At 36.1% G+C, this 16,736-nt stretch overlaps 1 protein-coding gene across 1 annotated transcript in view; it reads right to left on the bottom strand.

Annotated features, from left to right (window-relative positions):
• Positions 1–4,970: 4,970 nt before the first annotated feature.
• Positions 4,971–16,736, bottom strand: part of KIAA1109 (KIAA1109 ortholog) — a 192,700-nt gene continuing 180,934 nt past the window's right edge. Inside the window, exons 79-84 of the mRNA XM_011976372.1 lie at positions 14,144–14,395; positions 13,320–13,523; positions 11,428–11,622; positions 10,662–10,796; positions 7,873–8,038; positions 4,971–5,689 (exon numbers count right to left, since the gene is read on the bottom strand). Of these exons, the coding sequence (XP_011831762.1) occupies positions 5,473–5,689; positions 7,873–8,038; positions 10,662–10,796; positions 11,428–11,622; positions 13,320–13,523; positions 14,144–14,395 (1,169 nt within the window). The 3' untranslated portion in view covers positions 4,971–5,472. The remainder of the gene's footprint in view (positions 5,690–7,872; positions 8,039–10,661; positions 10,797–11,427; positions 11,623–13,319; positions 13,524–14,143; positions 14,396–16,736) is intronic.

Here is a 16,736-nt window from a genome sequence, read left to right as displayed (position 1 = left end):
CTCGCGCTGGGAGTTGGAGACTGGAGCTGTTCCTATTCGGCCATCTTGCTCCGCCCCCTCTGAGTGGGCTTCTTAATCCTGAGTTCTAATTTGATTGCACTGTGGTCTGAGAGACAATTTATTGTGATTTCTGCTTTTTTACATCTGCTGAGGAATGTTTTACTTCCAATTATGTGGTCAGTTTTAGAATAAGTGTGATGTGGTGCTGAGAATAATGTATATTCTGTTGATTTGGGGTGGAGAGTTCTATAGATGTCTATTAGGTCGGCTTGGTCCAGAGCTGAATTCAAGTTCTGGATATCCTTGTTAATCTTCTGTCTCATTGATCTGTCTAATATTGACAGTGGTGTGTTAAAGTCTCCCACCATTATTGTGTGGGAATCTAAGTCTCTTTGGAGGTCTCTAAGAACTTGCTTTATGAATCTGGGTGCTCCTCCTGTATTGGGTGCATATATATTTTGGATAGTTAGCTCTTCTTGTTGCATTGATCCCTTTACCATTATGTAGTGACTTTCTTTGTCTTTTTTGATCTTTGTTGGTTTAAAGTCTGTTTTATCAGAGACTAGGATTGCAACCCCTGCTTTTTTTTTGTTTTCCATTTGCTTGGTAGATGTTTCTCCTTCCCTTTATTTTGAGCCTATGTGTGTCTTTGCACATGAGATGGGTCTCCTGAATACAGCACATCAGTGGGTCTTGACTCTTTATCCAGTTTGCCAGTCTGTGTCTTTTAATTGGTACATTTAGCCCATTTACATTTAAAGTTAATATTGTTATGTGTGAATTTGATCCTGTCATTATGATGCTAGCTGGTTAGTTTGCCCGTTAGTTGATGCAGTTTCTTTATAGTGTTGATGGCCTTTACAATTTGGTATGTTTTTGCAGTGGCTGGTACTGGTTGTTCCTTTCCATGTTTAGTGCTTCCTTCAGGAACGCTTCTAAGGCAAGCCTGTTGGTGACAAAATTTCTCAGCATTTTCTTGTCTGTAAAGGATTTTATTTCTCCCTCACTTATAAAGCTTAGTTTGGCTGGATATGAAATTCTGGGTTGTAAATTCTTTTCTTTGTTGAATATTGGCCCCCACTCTCTTCTGGCTTGTAGGGTTTCTGCTGAGAAATCCACTGTTAGTCTGATGGGCTTCCCTTTGTGGGTAACCCGATCTTTCTCTCTGGCTGCCCTTAACATTTTTTCCTTCATTTCAACCTTGATGAATCTGATGATTATGTGTCTTGGGGTTGCTCTTCTTGAGGAGTATCTTTGTGGTGTTCTCTGTATTTCCTGAAACTGAATGCTGGCCTGCCCTGTTAGGTTGGGGAAGTTCTCCTGGATAATATCCTGCAGAGTGTTTTCCAACTTGGTTCCATTCTCCCCATCACTTTCAGGTATACCAATCAAACGTAGATTTGGTCTTTTCACATAGTCCCATATTTCTTGCAGGCTTTGTTCATTTCTTTTCACTCTTTTTTCTCTAATCTTGTCTTCTCCGTTTATTTCATTAATTTGATCTTCAGTCATTGATACTCTTTCTTCCACTTGACTCATTCAGCTATTGAAGCTTCTGTGTGCTTCACGAAGTTCTCATGCTGTGTTTTTCAGCTCCATCAGGTCGTTTATGTTTTCTCTACACTGGTTATTCTAGTTAGCAATTCATCTAACTTTTTTCAAGGTTCTTAGCTTCCTTGCATTGGGTTAGAACACACTCCTTTAGCTCGGAGGAGTTTGTTATTAACCCACCTTCTGAAGCCTACTTCTGTCAACTTGTCAAACTCATTCCCTCTCCGGTTTTGTTCCCTTGCTGGCAAGGAGTTGTGATCCTTTGGAGGAGAAGAGGCATTCTGGTTTTTGGAATTTTCAGCCTTTCTGTGCTGGTTTCTCCCCATCTTTGTGATTTTATCTACCTTTTGTCTTTGATGTTGTTGACCTGTGGATGGGGTTTTGGTGTGGATGTCATTTTTGTTTGTTTTCCTTCTAACAGGCCTCTCAGCTGCAGGTCTGTTGGAGGTCCACCCAGATCCTGTTTGCTTGTGTATCACCAGCAGAGGCTGCAGAACAGCAAATATTGCTGCCTGTTCCTTCCTCTGGAACGTTCGTCCCAGAGGGGCACTCGCCAGATGCCAGCCGGAACTCTCCTGTATGAGGTGTCTGTCAGCCCCGACTGGGAGGTGTCTCCCAGTCAGGCTACATGGGGGTCAGGTACCCACTCGAGGAGGCAGTCTGTCCGTTATCAGAGCTCAAACACTGTGCTGGGAGAACCACTACTCTCTCCAGAGCTGTCAGGCAGGGTCGTTTAAATCTGTTGAAGCTGTGCCCACAACTGAATATAACGTACACTTCTCCTGAGTGCTCTGTCCCAGGAAGATGGGTGATTTATCTATAAGTCCCTGACTGGGGCTGCTGCCTTTTGTTCAGAGATGCCCTGCCCACAGAGGTGGAATCTAGAGAGGCAGTCGGCCTTGCTGAGCTGCGGTTAGCTCCACCCAGTTCAAACTTCCTGGAGGCTTTGTTTACACTGTGAGCATAAAACTGCCTACTCAAGCCTCAGCAATAGTGGACGCCCCTCCCCCAACCAAGCTCTAGCATCTCAGGTCGATCTCAGACTACTATGCTAGCAGCGAGAATTTCAAGCCAATGGATCTTAGCTTGTTGGCCTCAGTGGGCATGGGACTCACTGAGCCAGGCACCAGAGGGAATTTCCTGGTCTGCCAGTTGCAAAGACTGTGGGCAAAGTGCAGTATTTGGGCAGGAGTGTAGCTTACCTCCAAGTATGGGCACTCACGGCTTCCCTCGGCTAGGAATGGGAAATCCCCTCACCCCTTGTGCTTCCTGGATGAGGCAACGCCCCGCCCTGCTTCAGCTTGCCCTCTGTGGGCTGTACCTACTGTCCAACCATTCCCAATGAGATGAACCAGGTACCTCAGTTGGAAATGCAGAAATCACCCTCTTCTGCATCAGTCTTGCTGGGAGCCATAGACTGGAGCTGTTTCTATTGGGCCACGTTGCCAGAAATCCCCTAGAAATTCTTATAGCAATTGATGGAATATTTGAATCTAATAAATCAAACCTAATAATTAAAAATTTGAGCTTCATTTCGTGTATTTTAATTTTTTTCATTTTGAATAATTGTCACTATATTTTACAAGATTATTGATTTATATCATGTTCAACTTTTTTTAAAAAAGGGTTCTTCACTATAGACAGTTTGCAAATAACAGATCTCTGGTAAGCCTAAAAGTACGTTTACAGATAGGAAAGCAAAATCCTTTATATACATTTTTTTTTACATGTTATTGAAATTTTACAAGTTATCTGGATGCACCATGTGATGTACTGGAATAGAACAAGGTACGTGATACTCAAAAAATAAGTATAATAGATCACTTAGAAACACTGTAATCTAAGTGGCTGACCACGCTTTTTTATTTAGGAATAAATCTTAAAGATCATCTTTTTTCCCTTTTTCATGGTTGCATACTATGCTACTGAATGGATGTCACTTTTAATTAACCTGTCTTACACTGATGAACATTTGAATTGTTTCCAACCATTTATTACAAAGAATACTGCAACATTACTGCAACATACTCCCACAATACTGCACTATTGCAGAATACTGCAAATATACATGCTTGTATAATTATTTCACACACAGAAGTACTGTATGTATGTCCAGTAAAAATTATATGCCTGTTATTTTGATAGCTGTTACTTAATTGTCCTTCATGGGAGTTGTACCAATTTAGTTTCTCATCAGTAGTGCACAGATGTGCTAGTTTTCTCATAGCTTTGTCCAACAGAGTCATAGAGATTTTAAGTAGTTACAGATTTAATTTGTCCTTTTGCTTTTTATAACATTATCACAGTTAGTGCCAGAAATAGGGTAAGTTTATACTTGTTATTTTATAGGCACCAATTAAGAGATACGGGGGTGGGATTCAGAGATCAGACAGATGACAGCTACAGTGGCCTAGCAGAAAGAATACAAAATTAGGACTGTTAACACTAGGGTTTTGGTTGTGTGACTAAGTTGCTGTGTGACATTAGACAGCAAGTCTTAATTCCCCTACTAACATTTACTAGATCTGTACCCTTGGCTAAGTACCTCAGCTCTTCTGGAGCTTTTGGTTGTTTAATCTGTTAGAGATAAAACTGTGTTACCTACCTAAATGAAAGCTCTTGCTTTAGGTGTTTTGTAACTTTAGCTCTTCAATTCTACTGTTTACCCAGTCTTTAAACTGGCCATACTGACTTCGCTAGATTTCGAGCCTGAGGTAATTATAGCTACCTTTGAATATTATTTTAGATCTTGCTATTTTAATTTTTTTTATACTTAACATGTGTACATAATACATATATATGTAATATATAACATACATTATATATAACTTCATACACACAAAAAATACAAACGTGTAAGGAATATAGTGTAACAAAAATTACTTGCTGTGAATTTACCATTAGCTTAAGGAAGAACAATACCTAATATTTCTCTTAGGTATTATTAATATACCTCTTGTGTGCCTGTCCCTAATTGCATCCTTCCTGAGCTAATTTTTTATAAACATAGTCATCTTTCCGTGTTCATGGGGGATTGGTTCCAGAACATCTGTAGATGCTGAAGTTCCTCATATAAAATTGTGTAGTATTTGAATATAACCTACGTACATTCTCCTGGATACTCTTTAAATCATCTGTAGATTATTTGCAATACCTAATACAATGCCTACACATCATTCATGTGGACTTAATGTAGTACTTCGTAAATACAAGTTTTGCTTTTTGGAATTTGGGTGGAATTTTTTTTTTTCCTGAATATTTTCGATCTACAGTTGATTGAATCCACAGAGGTAGAACCTATGGCCCGATTCTAATATAGGTATAAATTATCTTCTATGAAAGCATCTGATCAGCTGTGACATGGGATGGGCATCTATTAATTATAAAAAGGAGAAAAAGATTCAAAAACGACTACAGACTTAAACCATTATTGTGACTTTATTACAATAGTTAACAATATTTTAGTGGTATACAATCATATCACAATTACTCAAGCTATATACAGACAGGTATTTATACAAGTCTACATTAAAAAAAGAAAAAGCAATTAATGACCTTCCCAAAATCACATTAGCAACAACATTTTTTTCTAAAAGTTATGGCCAGTTACAAAAAAAATTCACAGTTATTCTGCAAACATTTTAAAGATGCAGGAATTGTATTGCACATTATATAATTATAAACCATAACAAGATTTATATATTTTAATCTAGTTTTTCACAAAATTTACATTATCATGCAATACTTTACTGTACACAGAATGATGAGACTAGAATAAACTGGTTAACTTACAAACTTATAATAGCCACAAATTTAGAATTATTTTAAAGTTATATTTAAAATTATTATACTAAAAAAACACTCCAGTGTAATAAAACTTAACAGACACAATCATAATTTGTTCAAAGATCAAATTACTTTTTAGTGTTCTTCTTTGTCTTTGCCTTTCTTTTCCTTTTCATCCTGTAGTGCAGTACCGAGCTTTTTGATAAGAACTGACAGAACCTTGTCCAGTGGATCCATGACTCCTCTTTGAAGCCATTTAGGAATAGTAGTCCTAGCATGATGAAAGCCCAATTTTTGAAGAATATAATCAACACCTACTGGATCAATCTTTCTTCCAGTCCAAGAAATTAACCTAAAATAAAAATTACAGTTATTATTAAGGAGTATAATAACGCCCTACAGCACGGTTCTAATGGTAGGAAAAGAACATCACTAAGCCTCTGTAATATACTCAAGACAAAATATTTTCAGTAGGTACATTTGTATAATTGAGCCCATAATTCCTGGATTCACCATAATAATAGTATTCAAAAAATAATATATCTATGATTATCTTTGACAACCTAAACACAGCAGTAGTGTTTACTATATTTCATCCTGAATAATTTACTTTAGGCCTGTTATACAGTTATCTTAAACATATAAAAAGACATCTGGTTAATTTTAGTAGATTTCATAAGCATGTGGCATAATGGGAAAAAAAGGCTAAAATTTACTGAATGCTATGTGCTAAACATATTTGAAGGGAGAACCATTTTTTCCCTATTCTTGCTATTTCCTTATACGTGAAGAAACAGCTATTACTGAAACACTCCTGGCCACCTTCTGCCCCTGTATGGATGATTTATCCAATAGGCAGAGTTAACAGAGGAAGTAACAGTTCAGTACCCTCGTCCCTGTTGGGAGCCCTTCATTTTAGTCTGTTCCTTCATGCCACAGATTTTTCAGGAGCAAGCCGCTAAACAGATTAGCCCTAGAGTATATTCTGTGTTGTCTGTGGCTGAGTACATACATGGAACTGCTGATTGTGCAACTCCTGCAACTCCCTATCCCACCCTTCCCTGAAGTTCTGCATCGATGCCCTGCAGGTAGGACCAAACCCGAACTTTGTAGAAAGCTATTGTTGCCATATATCTAAACCACATTTTTTGTTATCAGCTTTATCCATATTAATCTCTCCCACTATTTCAACTGGTTCTGAACTCAGGGTGGGGGTTGGGGGTGATTAGGCATTTATCTCCTCAAACTCAAATAGTTATAAGCATTTTGCGTTAATTAACTCATTTAACCAGTGTAATGATCCTACAAGGTGGGTAATACCATTTTCCAAATTTTTCGTGAGTCAACTGAGGCAGAGAGAACAGAGGGGTCAGGTCTTTTGGCCTAGCTCAGTCAGCTACTATGCAAAAGAGCTGGGCTTACAGCCAGAGCTCTTAAACCATGCTACCACTACACCACATTACTTAACTAGTTACTCTTGATAGTTTGCTAAAAAAAGGAATATAGTAACTATTTTTATGCTCACTTGAAACAATTCATTTTGTATTCAATTTAAATATATTATTATTTAGATTTGCAAATACAAAACAGATTTTACAAACAGTTTTCTGCATTAGGACCTCTGCAGTATTTTAACAGTTAATATTTCTCATGGGTATATGCACTATTAGTACCAAAGTGTTTTGCTTATTTAGTTACAACCAATTTTACTGTATACCAATTATTTATTAACACACAAAGTCACTACTTTCTGCCTATACAAGAGTCCTCACTGCATAATGAAGATTTTATTTTGGAATTATTTTGTGACATAAATATGTCTGAATAAAAACCTTATCTAAATAAAATCTATATCATTTTGCAGAATGTTGTGCTGGGATGTAATGGATTTTTTTAAATACTGTTATTTCAGGATTCAGACAGTTACAGCAAAGCAGATGAGATGAAAGGAAAAAAAAACAGGAAGGTGACCATGACTCAATAAGGGAACCTTAATCTGATAGTGTTAAATTTGAGATTTTAGGCATGGTTTTATAATGCTTAGTATGCAAACAGAGGGGCACTGTGACCCTACAGGTTTTATTACAGTGTTATAACATATATCCAGCGAAAAATTAAAATAGTTCCTTAACAATTAAATATGACTTCTACTGCATCTTGTCGTACTAAGTAACAAAACAGTTTACAGTAGCTACCTCAAACCCTGAAAATAACATCTTGGTGAGAAGGTGAAAAACTAATGGCAAGAGTGGAAGGATAATTATTCTCATATTTTAGTGACTGACAGAATGTCACCCACTGGACAACTCATCAGTGCTGAGCTATTCTCAGCGTTTGTACTTCATTCACCTTACCTAGAAACACAAAAGCAGAAAGCAGCACCAAAGACAGCACACAGAAGCTATCGACATTACAGGAGACTAACTTCTGAATACATTTTTTGATAATCATATGTAACTTACATTATTCATAACTTTTCTTGTAGTAATCCTAATCCCTTAGCATATGGGTAAAATGTATATACTCATTACTTACCTAAGAGTAGGTTCTAGATGCCATGTATTGCACATAAAATCTCTCCAGTCCACAGTAGTGTAAGTGATGCTATCTTCTCTATCTTTATCAGAGGAATTGTCATCATGTATAATAATTGGACTTTTCTGTCCTGGTCGAGTAGATAAAATCCGAGGTGGAAAGATGGCTATAAGGAAAATTTAGATTAGTATTATACATTTATCTTAAATCACCATAAGAATTAGAACATCAGAATTGGTTTCATTTCTCATTTTATCTGTGACCTGGCCAAAGCCTCATTTAATTGCATTTCTTAAAAAAAAAAAGTTTAAAATAAGCCATAAGTACCGATTATTGATATTTCTTGGAGATAAACAGTGTCAACATTAATGATTAAAAAATGCTGAGATCATTGACTTGATAGCAAGCCTATGGCACTGAAATTGATAGCTGCAGGTTTCCTAAAGAATGGCTGCAGGCAGTTTTGTTTTTTGTTTTTTTTTTAACAGCTTTGAGATAGAATTCATACACCATACCATGCATTAATTTGAGCTGTGTAATGGTTTTTGCATGTTAATGGCTAGATGTATATATATTTGAACAGTGGTACTAAAGAGGTTTTTATGTAAGCAAGCTTTTCACCTTAAGACAAGTCTTTTAATTGGCTATAATAATTAAATATAAAGTGGAATCTGAGACATAGGTATTAGAGTGGTGCAAAAGTAATTGCAGTTTTTGCCATTAATACTTTCATATGATCTTATTTAATGAATACAGCTTTCCTCTTAGGGCATTAGTTTCAGTACACAAACTGGATGTAAAATAATTGACTGATTAGGTAATACGTGTTATGTAGCTCTGGTTATAACTTGATTGGGAATAAGCCTCAAAATGAAGCTGTAGTAACCCACTACATAAGAACACAGATGCCCTGTTCAGTTGAGGCCTGCTCAGTTGCTGGGTCTTTATTACTGGTGCTGGTTACAGTGCTGCAGTTTATTTTGATGTTCTCTAAATATGTTGATTCTGGTATAGTCTGACATGCTGTTAAGAATTTTCTCAGGTATGTTTTGAGTATTTGGCCAAAACGAATTGCTTGTTGTTTGTAATAACTTTATTTATAATTGAAATCCTCACAGATATATTTTGTTATTGTAAAATCCACCCCCTTTTCCCATTGAAATGTTTTATAACAGTTTATATTAAAACAGTCTTTTTGTTGTTGTTTTTTAGAAATACACATCGTTTGTGGCAGACCAAGATCAACACACTATTTCATAAAATGACAAATGTTTCACATCATACCCAAGAGAAACAAATTTGTCAGGTTTTCAAATATAGGTAGACTAGAAAATAATTCTGAACTTCACAGGTTTATCTTGAATCTATTTTTTTCTACATTAAGTTTAAATATTAAGGCACAAAAACGAAAGGATTACCAGTGACTGGTATCTGTTGGGGCTGTATGTGAAGATTTTATCTACTTATATATAAGATTGCCTATTATACAGTTTCTGTCATTTTACTTGAAGTTTCTACTGAGGTCATATGGATTTCTACCAGCCATCATTATTGATTTTACTCTCTCACTGAATTTTGGGCACATCTCGATTGAATATTAATAAAACAGCATTTCAATGTATGCTATGCTACCTTTGTACTCTTTCAACATGGTCGTTTGATAATTTTTATTTTTAAAATATCTTCAGGACAAATTCTATATTTTTTCCTCATGAAGAAAATGAAACAGTATTATAGTGTGACTTGAACAAATTACATTTATTCCAAGCTATTTATCAGGAAGCACATCTGTGATTTTACCATTGTATATTTATAACGGTGCAATAAATATTTATTGAATGAATAAATGACTATATATTTTTTAAGCATTCCAAATCATTACATTTCAAACTACCTCATTCTTTTCAACAGTTACAGAGTACTATAATATATTAGCTAATTCCATATATTACGGTTGCCATACTTTTTTTTTTTTGAGACAGGATCTTACTCTGTCACTCAGGCTGGAGTGTGGTGGTACGATTATGGCTCACAGCTCACTGTAGCCTTGAACTCCCAGGTTCAATTGGTCCTCCCACCTCACAGCCTCCCAAGTAGCTGGGGACTACAGGTGTATGCCACCACACCTGGCTAATTTTTGTGTTTTTTGTAGAAATGGGGTCTCACTTTGTTGCCTAGGCTGGTCTCAAAGCCCTGGGCTCAAGCAATCCATCCTCCTCGGCGTCGCAAAGTGCTGGTATTACAGACATGAGCCACTGCCCCCAGTCACCATACATTTCTTCATGGGTAAACATTAAGTTACCAGTGTGTAAACCAGTATTAGCAAGCTCATGAACCCAAATACCACCACTGAGATTTAAATAATTTATGTATTAAAAAGAAAAGGTTTTCTGCATTCCAAACATTTATCAGCTTAATTCAGTTTTCACAATTAGGTAAATAACTCATACTTCTTTATTATGTAGTTGTTTCTTTAGTCATTTCACTTTGATTTGCAGTATTTCCTCACATTTTGCTATTTTTCAAGAATCTCCTATAAGGTCTAACTGAAAATGTACATAAGATAATGTATACAGAAACACTTTGTAAAGTATAAAACACCATTGGCGCTGTATATATAGCAAGTACTCAGAAAGTCTGTGATAGTGTTACTAACGCTATTTACTGATATCTTCAACTCACAGAAGGAGATATATTCCACTCATTTTCTCATTAGACCATAACAATTCATGAAAATGGCACTGACAGCTGCCATTCCTGAAGCCTGAAAGAAAGAGTATTCCACCCACCTTTTTCTTTTTCTTTAAGATAAGCTGACACTAAATCATGAAGAAACATGATGAGCTCAGCATCCATAGTCACACAAATGTGGTCAGTGAACTCTGTCACCACACTACATTCTACTTTTGGCTTCAGGTTGGCATCTGCAATAATATGGTAAAAGATTTAATAAAATGAGTCATCTTCTTCCCATTAATAAGGATTTACATAGGTCTGCATAAATACATCCACATGAAATGCAACTGTAAAGAAATGAGTAATATCTGTATGTGATTCATAGGATGATGATAGTTTGTTAAGTACTTTCCTAGTACAGATTGAGTATCCCTTATCCAATTATGCTTGGGATCAGATGCCTTTCAAATTTTGGATTCTGGAATATTTGCATTATACTTACTGGTTTTAGAATTCCAATCCAAAAATCTGAAATCCTCCAATGAGCATTTCCTGTGAGTGTCATGTCAGTGTTCAAAATATTTTGGATTTTAGGGCATTTCAGATTTTTGGATTGGGGTGCTCAACCTATATATGCCATTTATTCCTCATAATAGTCCTATAAATGAAGTCCAATTATTCTTCATTTTACTGAGAGAGAGGTATAAGTTCATTAAATAATTTTCCAGAGGTCATATAGCTGATAAGAAAATAAATCAGCTTTGCCTAGAAAATCAATTTCATTAGATATTAATATTTTAAAAAATCCATGGGAAGAAAGCAGTAGTTTGAAGTGCCTTTGGAATTTTCTTATTAACTTTCAATTGTTTTTCTACATACCCTGTAATGAAGGCTCCTGTGGTTCTTGAACATGAATGGATTTAAAGTCAAGCTGCATCCTTGGTAATGCAAAGATAGTCTCTGTTTCATGGTTGTAGCTAGAACCTCCTCTGAATCCACTCAACAAACTAGAATTCTTCACAGTAGTGCTATTCTCAGTGTTGTTAGCATCAACATTACGAAGTAGATTTAGCTCTACATGCATAATGATAGAGAGTCAGATTAAAATCATAGGCCACTATAATATACAGAACTATTATTTCAAAAGTTGGAAAGAATCACATTATATATAGAGATATAGATACACTACATATATATGTATACAGATATATACATATATATGTATATATACACACATATATATGTATATAGATACATGTAGTATATCAATATCAGTATCTCACAGTTGTCAAGACCAAAGCTTTATAATGGGATTTGTATAAACCGAATACATTCTAGCTTTGGTTTCTGGGATTTTAAAATGAGTATTATTCTTAACTGAATTCATGTCTGAAGTTGGAATTTCACTAATCCCAAAAGGCTCCATAGATTGAACACTTCACTCTTACAGAATTTGAGATTAAATAGGATCCTGGTCTTGAAATCAGGTACAAGTACTGATTTTCCCCAACATATGTGCTATGATTAAACTATAGATCTTAGTTTTATAAAGATCTTTTATAGATCTTAGAATTATAATTATTTTTCTTCAGACAGCAGTTCATTATGCTAATAGATGCTTTAGAACACTCCAGCCATAAAGATCCCCCTTCCCCCAAATCCCTGTTTGGAAGGTAAAATAGTCAATACAGGCATAATCTTCTGATTCACTTTCTTATTCTCCTTTGTTCTAGGAACATTTTTAACAGTCTCTATTCAATCTGTGAGATGGCCTATTCTATGGTAACTGTTCTCATGGGGCCTAATCATCATCTTTTCCGTTTTGAAAAAAGGTCATTTTTAGCTGGGCATGATGGCTCATGCCTGTAATCCCAGCACTTTGGGAGGCCGAGGCAGGTGTATCACGAGGTCAGGAGTTTGAGACCAGCCTGACCAACATGGTGAAACCCTGTCTCTACTAAAACTACAAAAATTAGCCAGGTGGGGTGGCACACACCTGTAATCCCAGCTACTCAGGAGGCTGAGGCAGGAGAATCGCTTGAACCTGGGAGATGGAGGTTGCAGTGCGCCAAGATCCAGCCTGGGCAACAGAGCAAGACTCCGTCTCAAATAAAAAGAAAAAAGGTCATTTTTATGTAACACACTGAAAAGTCTCATCACCTCTCACTCTAGTCAGCTTTCCAATACACAGAGATAATTGGTAAAAGCAATACTATAAACCCAAATCCCAAAAGCACCACAAAATAAGTTATCATGACCACACTATCACAAGACTGTTGTATCTAATCAAATGGAAAAAAAAAAAAAAACCAACAACTATCAAAAGCACTTTCTTTTAAACTTACAACTTGATAGAATCATAATATTTGGTTTCATTCTGTTCTAGCTATCTGAACTTTAAGTTTGTGGTATTCCACTATTTAGTTGTTTAACAACCTCCCCAAACCTCCATTTTTTAGCATTACTAGGAAAATATTTTTCCAGAATCATTTCCTAAATATTTTCTAAAATACTTCTCAATGTAATAAACTTAATTTCAAAGCCAATTTTATTTAGAATGTTTTCAATTACATCTAAAATAATTTGAGTCCATGAGATGCCGCATTACCAGAGTGGTATTAAATAAATATTACTTGTGTCAGCCAGCAAGATTAAAATGAAAATTGTTTAAGGAAATGAAAACACCGTCTCCATTTAAATTCTAAACACAGTCAACAGAAGCCAAAATGGAAAAAACAAAATAAATCTCTCTAAAGACTCAAAATTTTAACCTTCATTCCTTGTGGCTGTAACATAATTGAACCATTCTTTCACACTTGCTACTCCATGGGGTGGATTTTCATGGCGACGCCTTGTTATCTTGGTTATTGTTGCCATAGGACTTTCCAAAGCACCACATGGTTTGGTAACCATAGTATTATGACCCAGATGAAAATCTAGTGTTTGTACAATATATGTAGAATGATCACTGGAGCCTAGAACAAAATAAAAATACTTTTTAAAGTAATAAACCATATTTAGATTCAAGATGATAACTGTGGCCTCAGAGCTATAAATTCAGTTGTCATATATAGGAAGGCTATAAAAATGAAGAATAAATGAGGATTAAAACCAAATAATTCTTCTATTAGTGGTAACTGGATTTGTCCCTAGTTAGATGAAGAGCATCAAACATTTTTTTCCCTCATAATGTAGAAACCACCAAGTAGAAAAGTAAAGCTCAAAGGAAATGGGTTTATCACTGTAGAGATAAAAGCACAGCCTTGCCTATATATTTTATAAGACAGTCTTGACTGGCAAATAATTTCCACACTACCACGATGTCACTTCATGTTTTTATAAGATTACAGTAACTATTACCATGACTATGTTTAGCCACAGCAGCAGAAACTTTAATTGCCTAAGAAACATGGAGTAAGATGGCAAGTTCAGAAATTAACATGTTCCAGACATTATAAATATTGACTCACTAGCAGTGAACTCCTTAACATGTCAGATACATGAGAACAATCAGAGATGGACTTCAGAAATATAATTGTCATTTATAGTCATAACAAGATAGGAGAAAGTAAAAGCTAGAAATGCGTCAGTTTACCATCTTCCCAGATTTTCTGAGCTTCAGTCCAAAAAGCAATATTTGGTTCTTCTAAATGAAAAAGGGCCCAAGATTTTGAACGGAAATTTGGACCATGAAAACATGCCAGTGTCATATGATTTCCATGTAAGCTCATTGATCCTCCAAATTGCATTCCATCTTCTGGTAATGGAATCTGAAATAAGGATATGTGGCATCCTGATACCACCTTCAATACTCCAGGCCAGTGTCGATGATGTGCTGCATCAAGCACTGCAAGAAAACCACAAAACACATAACCTGAAGTGCCTAATGAGTACCCTTGAATAGGGTAGAGTGAGGCAGCAAGTGGCTACTTTCTACAGTCTCAGGTAAGGGATGAAAACAGTGTCCAGTGCCTGTTTAACATTAAGCAAATAGCTAATAAAGAGACATTCTAGGAAAAGACGCTGCATGAGGATGGATATAGCTAAGGAAAGCAGTAACTTGCTAAAAATAATTTAAACTAATATATCTGAGGCTGGGTGCAGTGGCTCACGCCTGTAATCCCAGCACTTTTGGAAACCGTAGCGGGTGGTTCACTTGAGCTCAGGAGTTCAAGACCAGCCTGACCAACATGGTGAAACCCTGTCTCTACTAAAAATACCAAAATTAGCTGGGTGCAGTGGTGCATGCCTGTAGTCCCAGCTACTTGGGAGGCTGAGGCAGGAGAATTGCTTGAACCCAGGAGATCGAGGTTGCAGTGAGCTGAGATCATGCCACTGCACTCCAGCCTCCAGCCTGGGTGACAGAGTGAGAAGCTGTCTCCAAAAAAAAAAAAAAAACAGGAAAGAAAAAAAAAACAAAACTTAATATGTCTGTAATGATTAATGTGTCACAAAGTACTTGCATGAAATTTTATGTAATTTCTTATTATAACTGTGTAAACTAGATATTTCATCTTGACTGATTTCAAGTGAAGAAGCAGAAGAACAAAGAAGTTAAGTGAACCAGTAACTGGAAGACCTAGAAATCAAATGCATACCCCCTTATTTTAAGTACTGTTTTTAAACTCTTATATTCCTTTGCTACTCAAAGCAAGGTCAGAGGGCCAGCAGAATCAGCATCACCTGGGAGTTTGTGAGAAATGCTAACTCTTAAGTCCACCTGTGCCTACTATATCAAAATCTATATTTCAGTAACATCTCCAGGGGTTTCAGATGCATGTTAAAGTTTGAGAAGCACTAATCAAACATACAAGGTATATTTTCCATTTTTTCCAATAACGTTCCTTTTGGCTGTTTTCCATACCTCTCACCCATAATCCAACCAAAGATCATGAATTGCATTCAGCTATTATGTTTTCCTTTGAACAATTCCTAAGCCTTTATGTTTGTTTTTTTGTGACGAGGAGTTGTTTTGAAGAATCCAGGCATTTTGCAGAACATCCCTCAATTTTTATATGCCTAATATAAATTCTAGTGTAAAGGAAATACATGGACTAGAGGAAAAACATAAATGACAACACAGGAAGTAACTGAAAAAGATTTAGAAGGTAGAGCATTCTTTAGGACAATTGGCTACATCTCCTCAACAAGTCAATTCATATAAAAAATGAACTGTGCTAAATTAAAAGAAGGCAAAGGAACATAACCACATTTAACCTGTGATCTTGGATTGAATAAACTGGTTTGGACAAAACCATTATAGAGGACATTTTTAGATCAATCATGGAAATCAATGTGTTTTGAAAGCTAAAGGAGATAATTAGCAAAATCGAAAGTTGGAGATTGTTGACATACAAAATGGTATGAATTTGGTATTTTCTTAAAATGTACACATATATATAGATACATAGAAAAATATCTGGAGGTATATGCTCTAAGGTGTTCACAGTGATGGCAGAGTGGAACATGATTGTTTTATTTTTTGCTTCTCTTGTGTATTCTAGTTTCTTTTCAATGTACACATATTACTTCTGTGATAATTAAGTTATTAAAAAGCTATCCTCATTCTGACTGCTTCTCACCACTTACACCTCTGTCATCCTAGTGAAAGCCATCATTTCTTGCCTGGCCTCTTGCAATGGCTTCCTTACAATAATGATGTAAATATGTATGTAACAATGGTAATGGTAACTATTGCAGTGGTTTCCTTCCATTCTTAACTGCCTATAGTCTGTTCTTCACACAGTAGCCAGAGTGAGCTTTAAAAGGGAGAATTTTTTAAAAAGGTATATCAGATATCAGATCTGTTTAAAACTCTCTGATAGCTAACCATCATATTAAAAATCTTATCTGGGGTATACCTCTGTGAATTCATATCCAGCATTTTCGTACTTGCTCATTTCTGTTCCAGCCACAGTGGCAACCTTAATGATCCTCAAGCCAAGTTTGTTCCTACTAGGGGAACTTTGGACTCAGTATCCCCCTATGCCTGAAACTCTCTTCCCCCACATCTTAGCCTTGTTCTTTCATTCACATTTCCACTAAAATGTCACTTCAGAAAAGGCCTAAATGATCACACTTTCTAAAATAGCTGTCCTCACATTTAATCATTCTCTATATTCTTCCCCTGTTTTGTTCTTTTGCTTATTAGCACTTCTCTCTAACTGAAATTATCTTACATATTTAGT

The sequence above is a fragment of the Mandrillus leucophaeus genome, unplaced genomic scaffold, assembly GCF_000951045.1.
Source record: "Mandrillus leucophaeus isolate KB7577 unplaced genomic scaffold, Mleu.le_1.0 Scaffold1649, whole genome shotgun sequence".
Classification (NCBI taxonomy): Eukaryota; Metazoa; Chordata; class Mammalia; order Primates; family Cercopithecidae; genus Mandrillus; species Mandrillus leucophaeus.
Note: the sequence above shows the minus strand (reverse complement) of the source record. Positions and strands in the feature narration are given on the sequence as shown.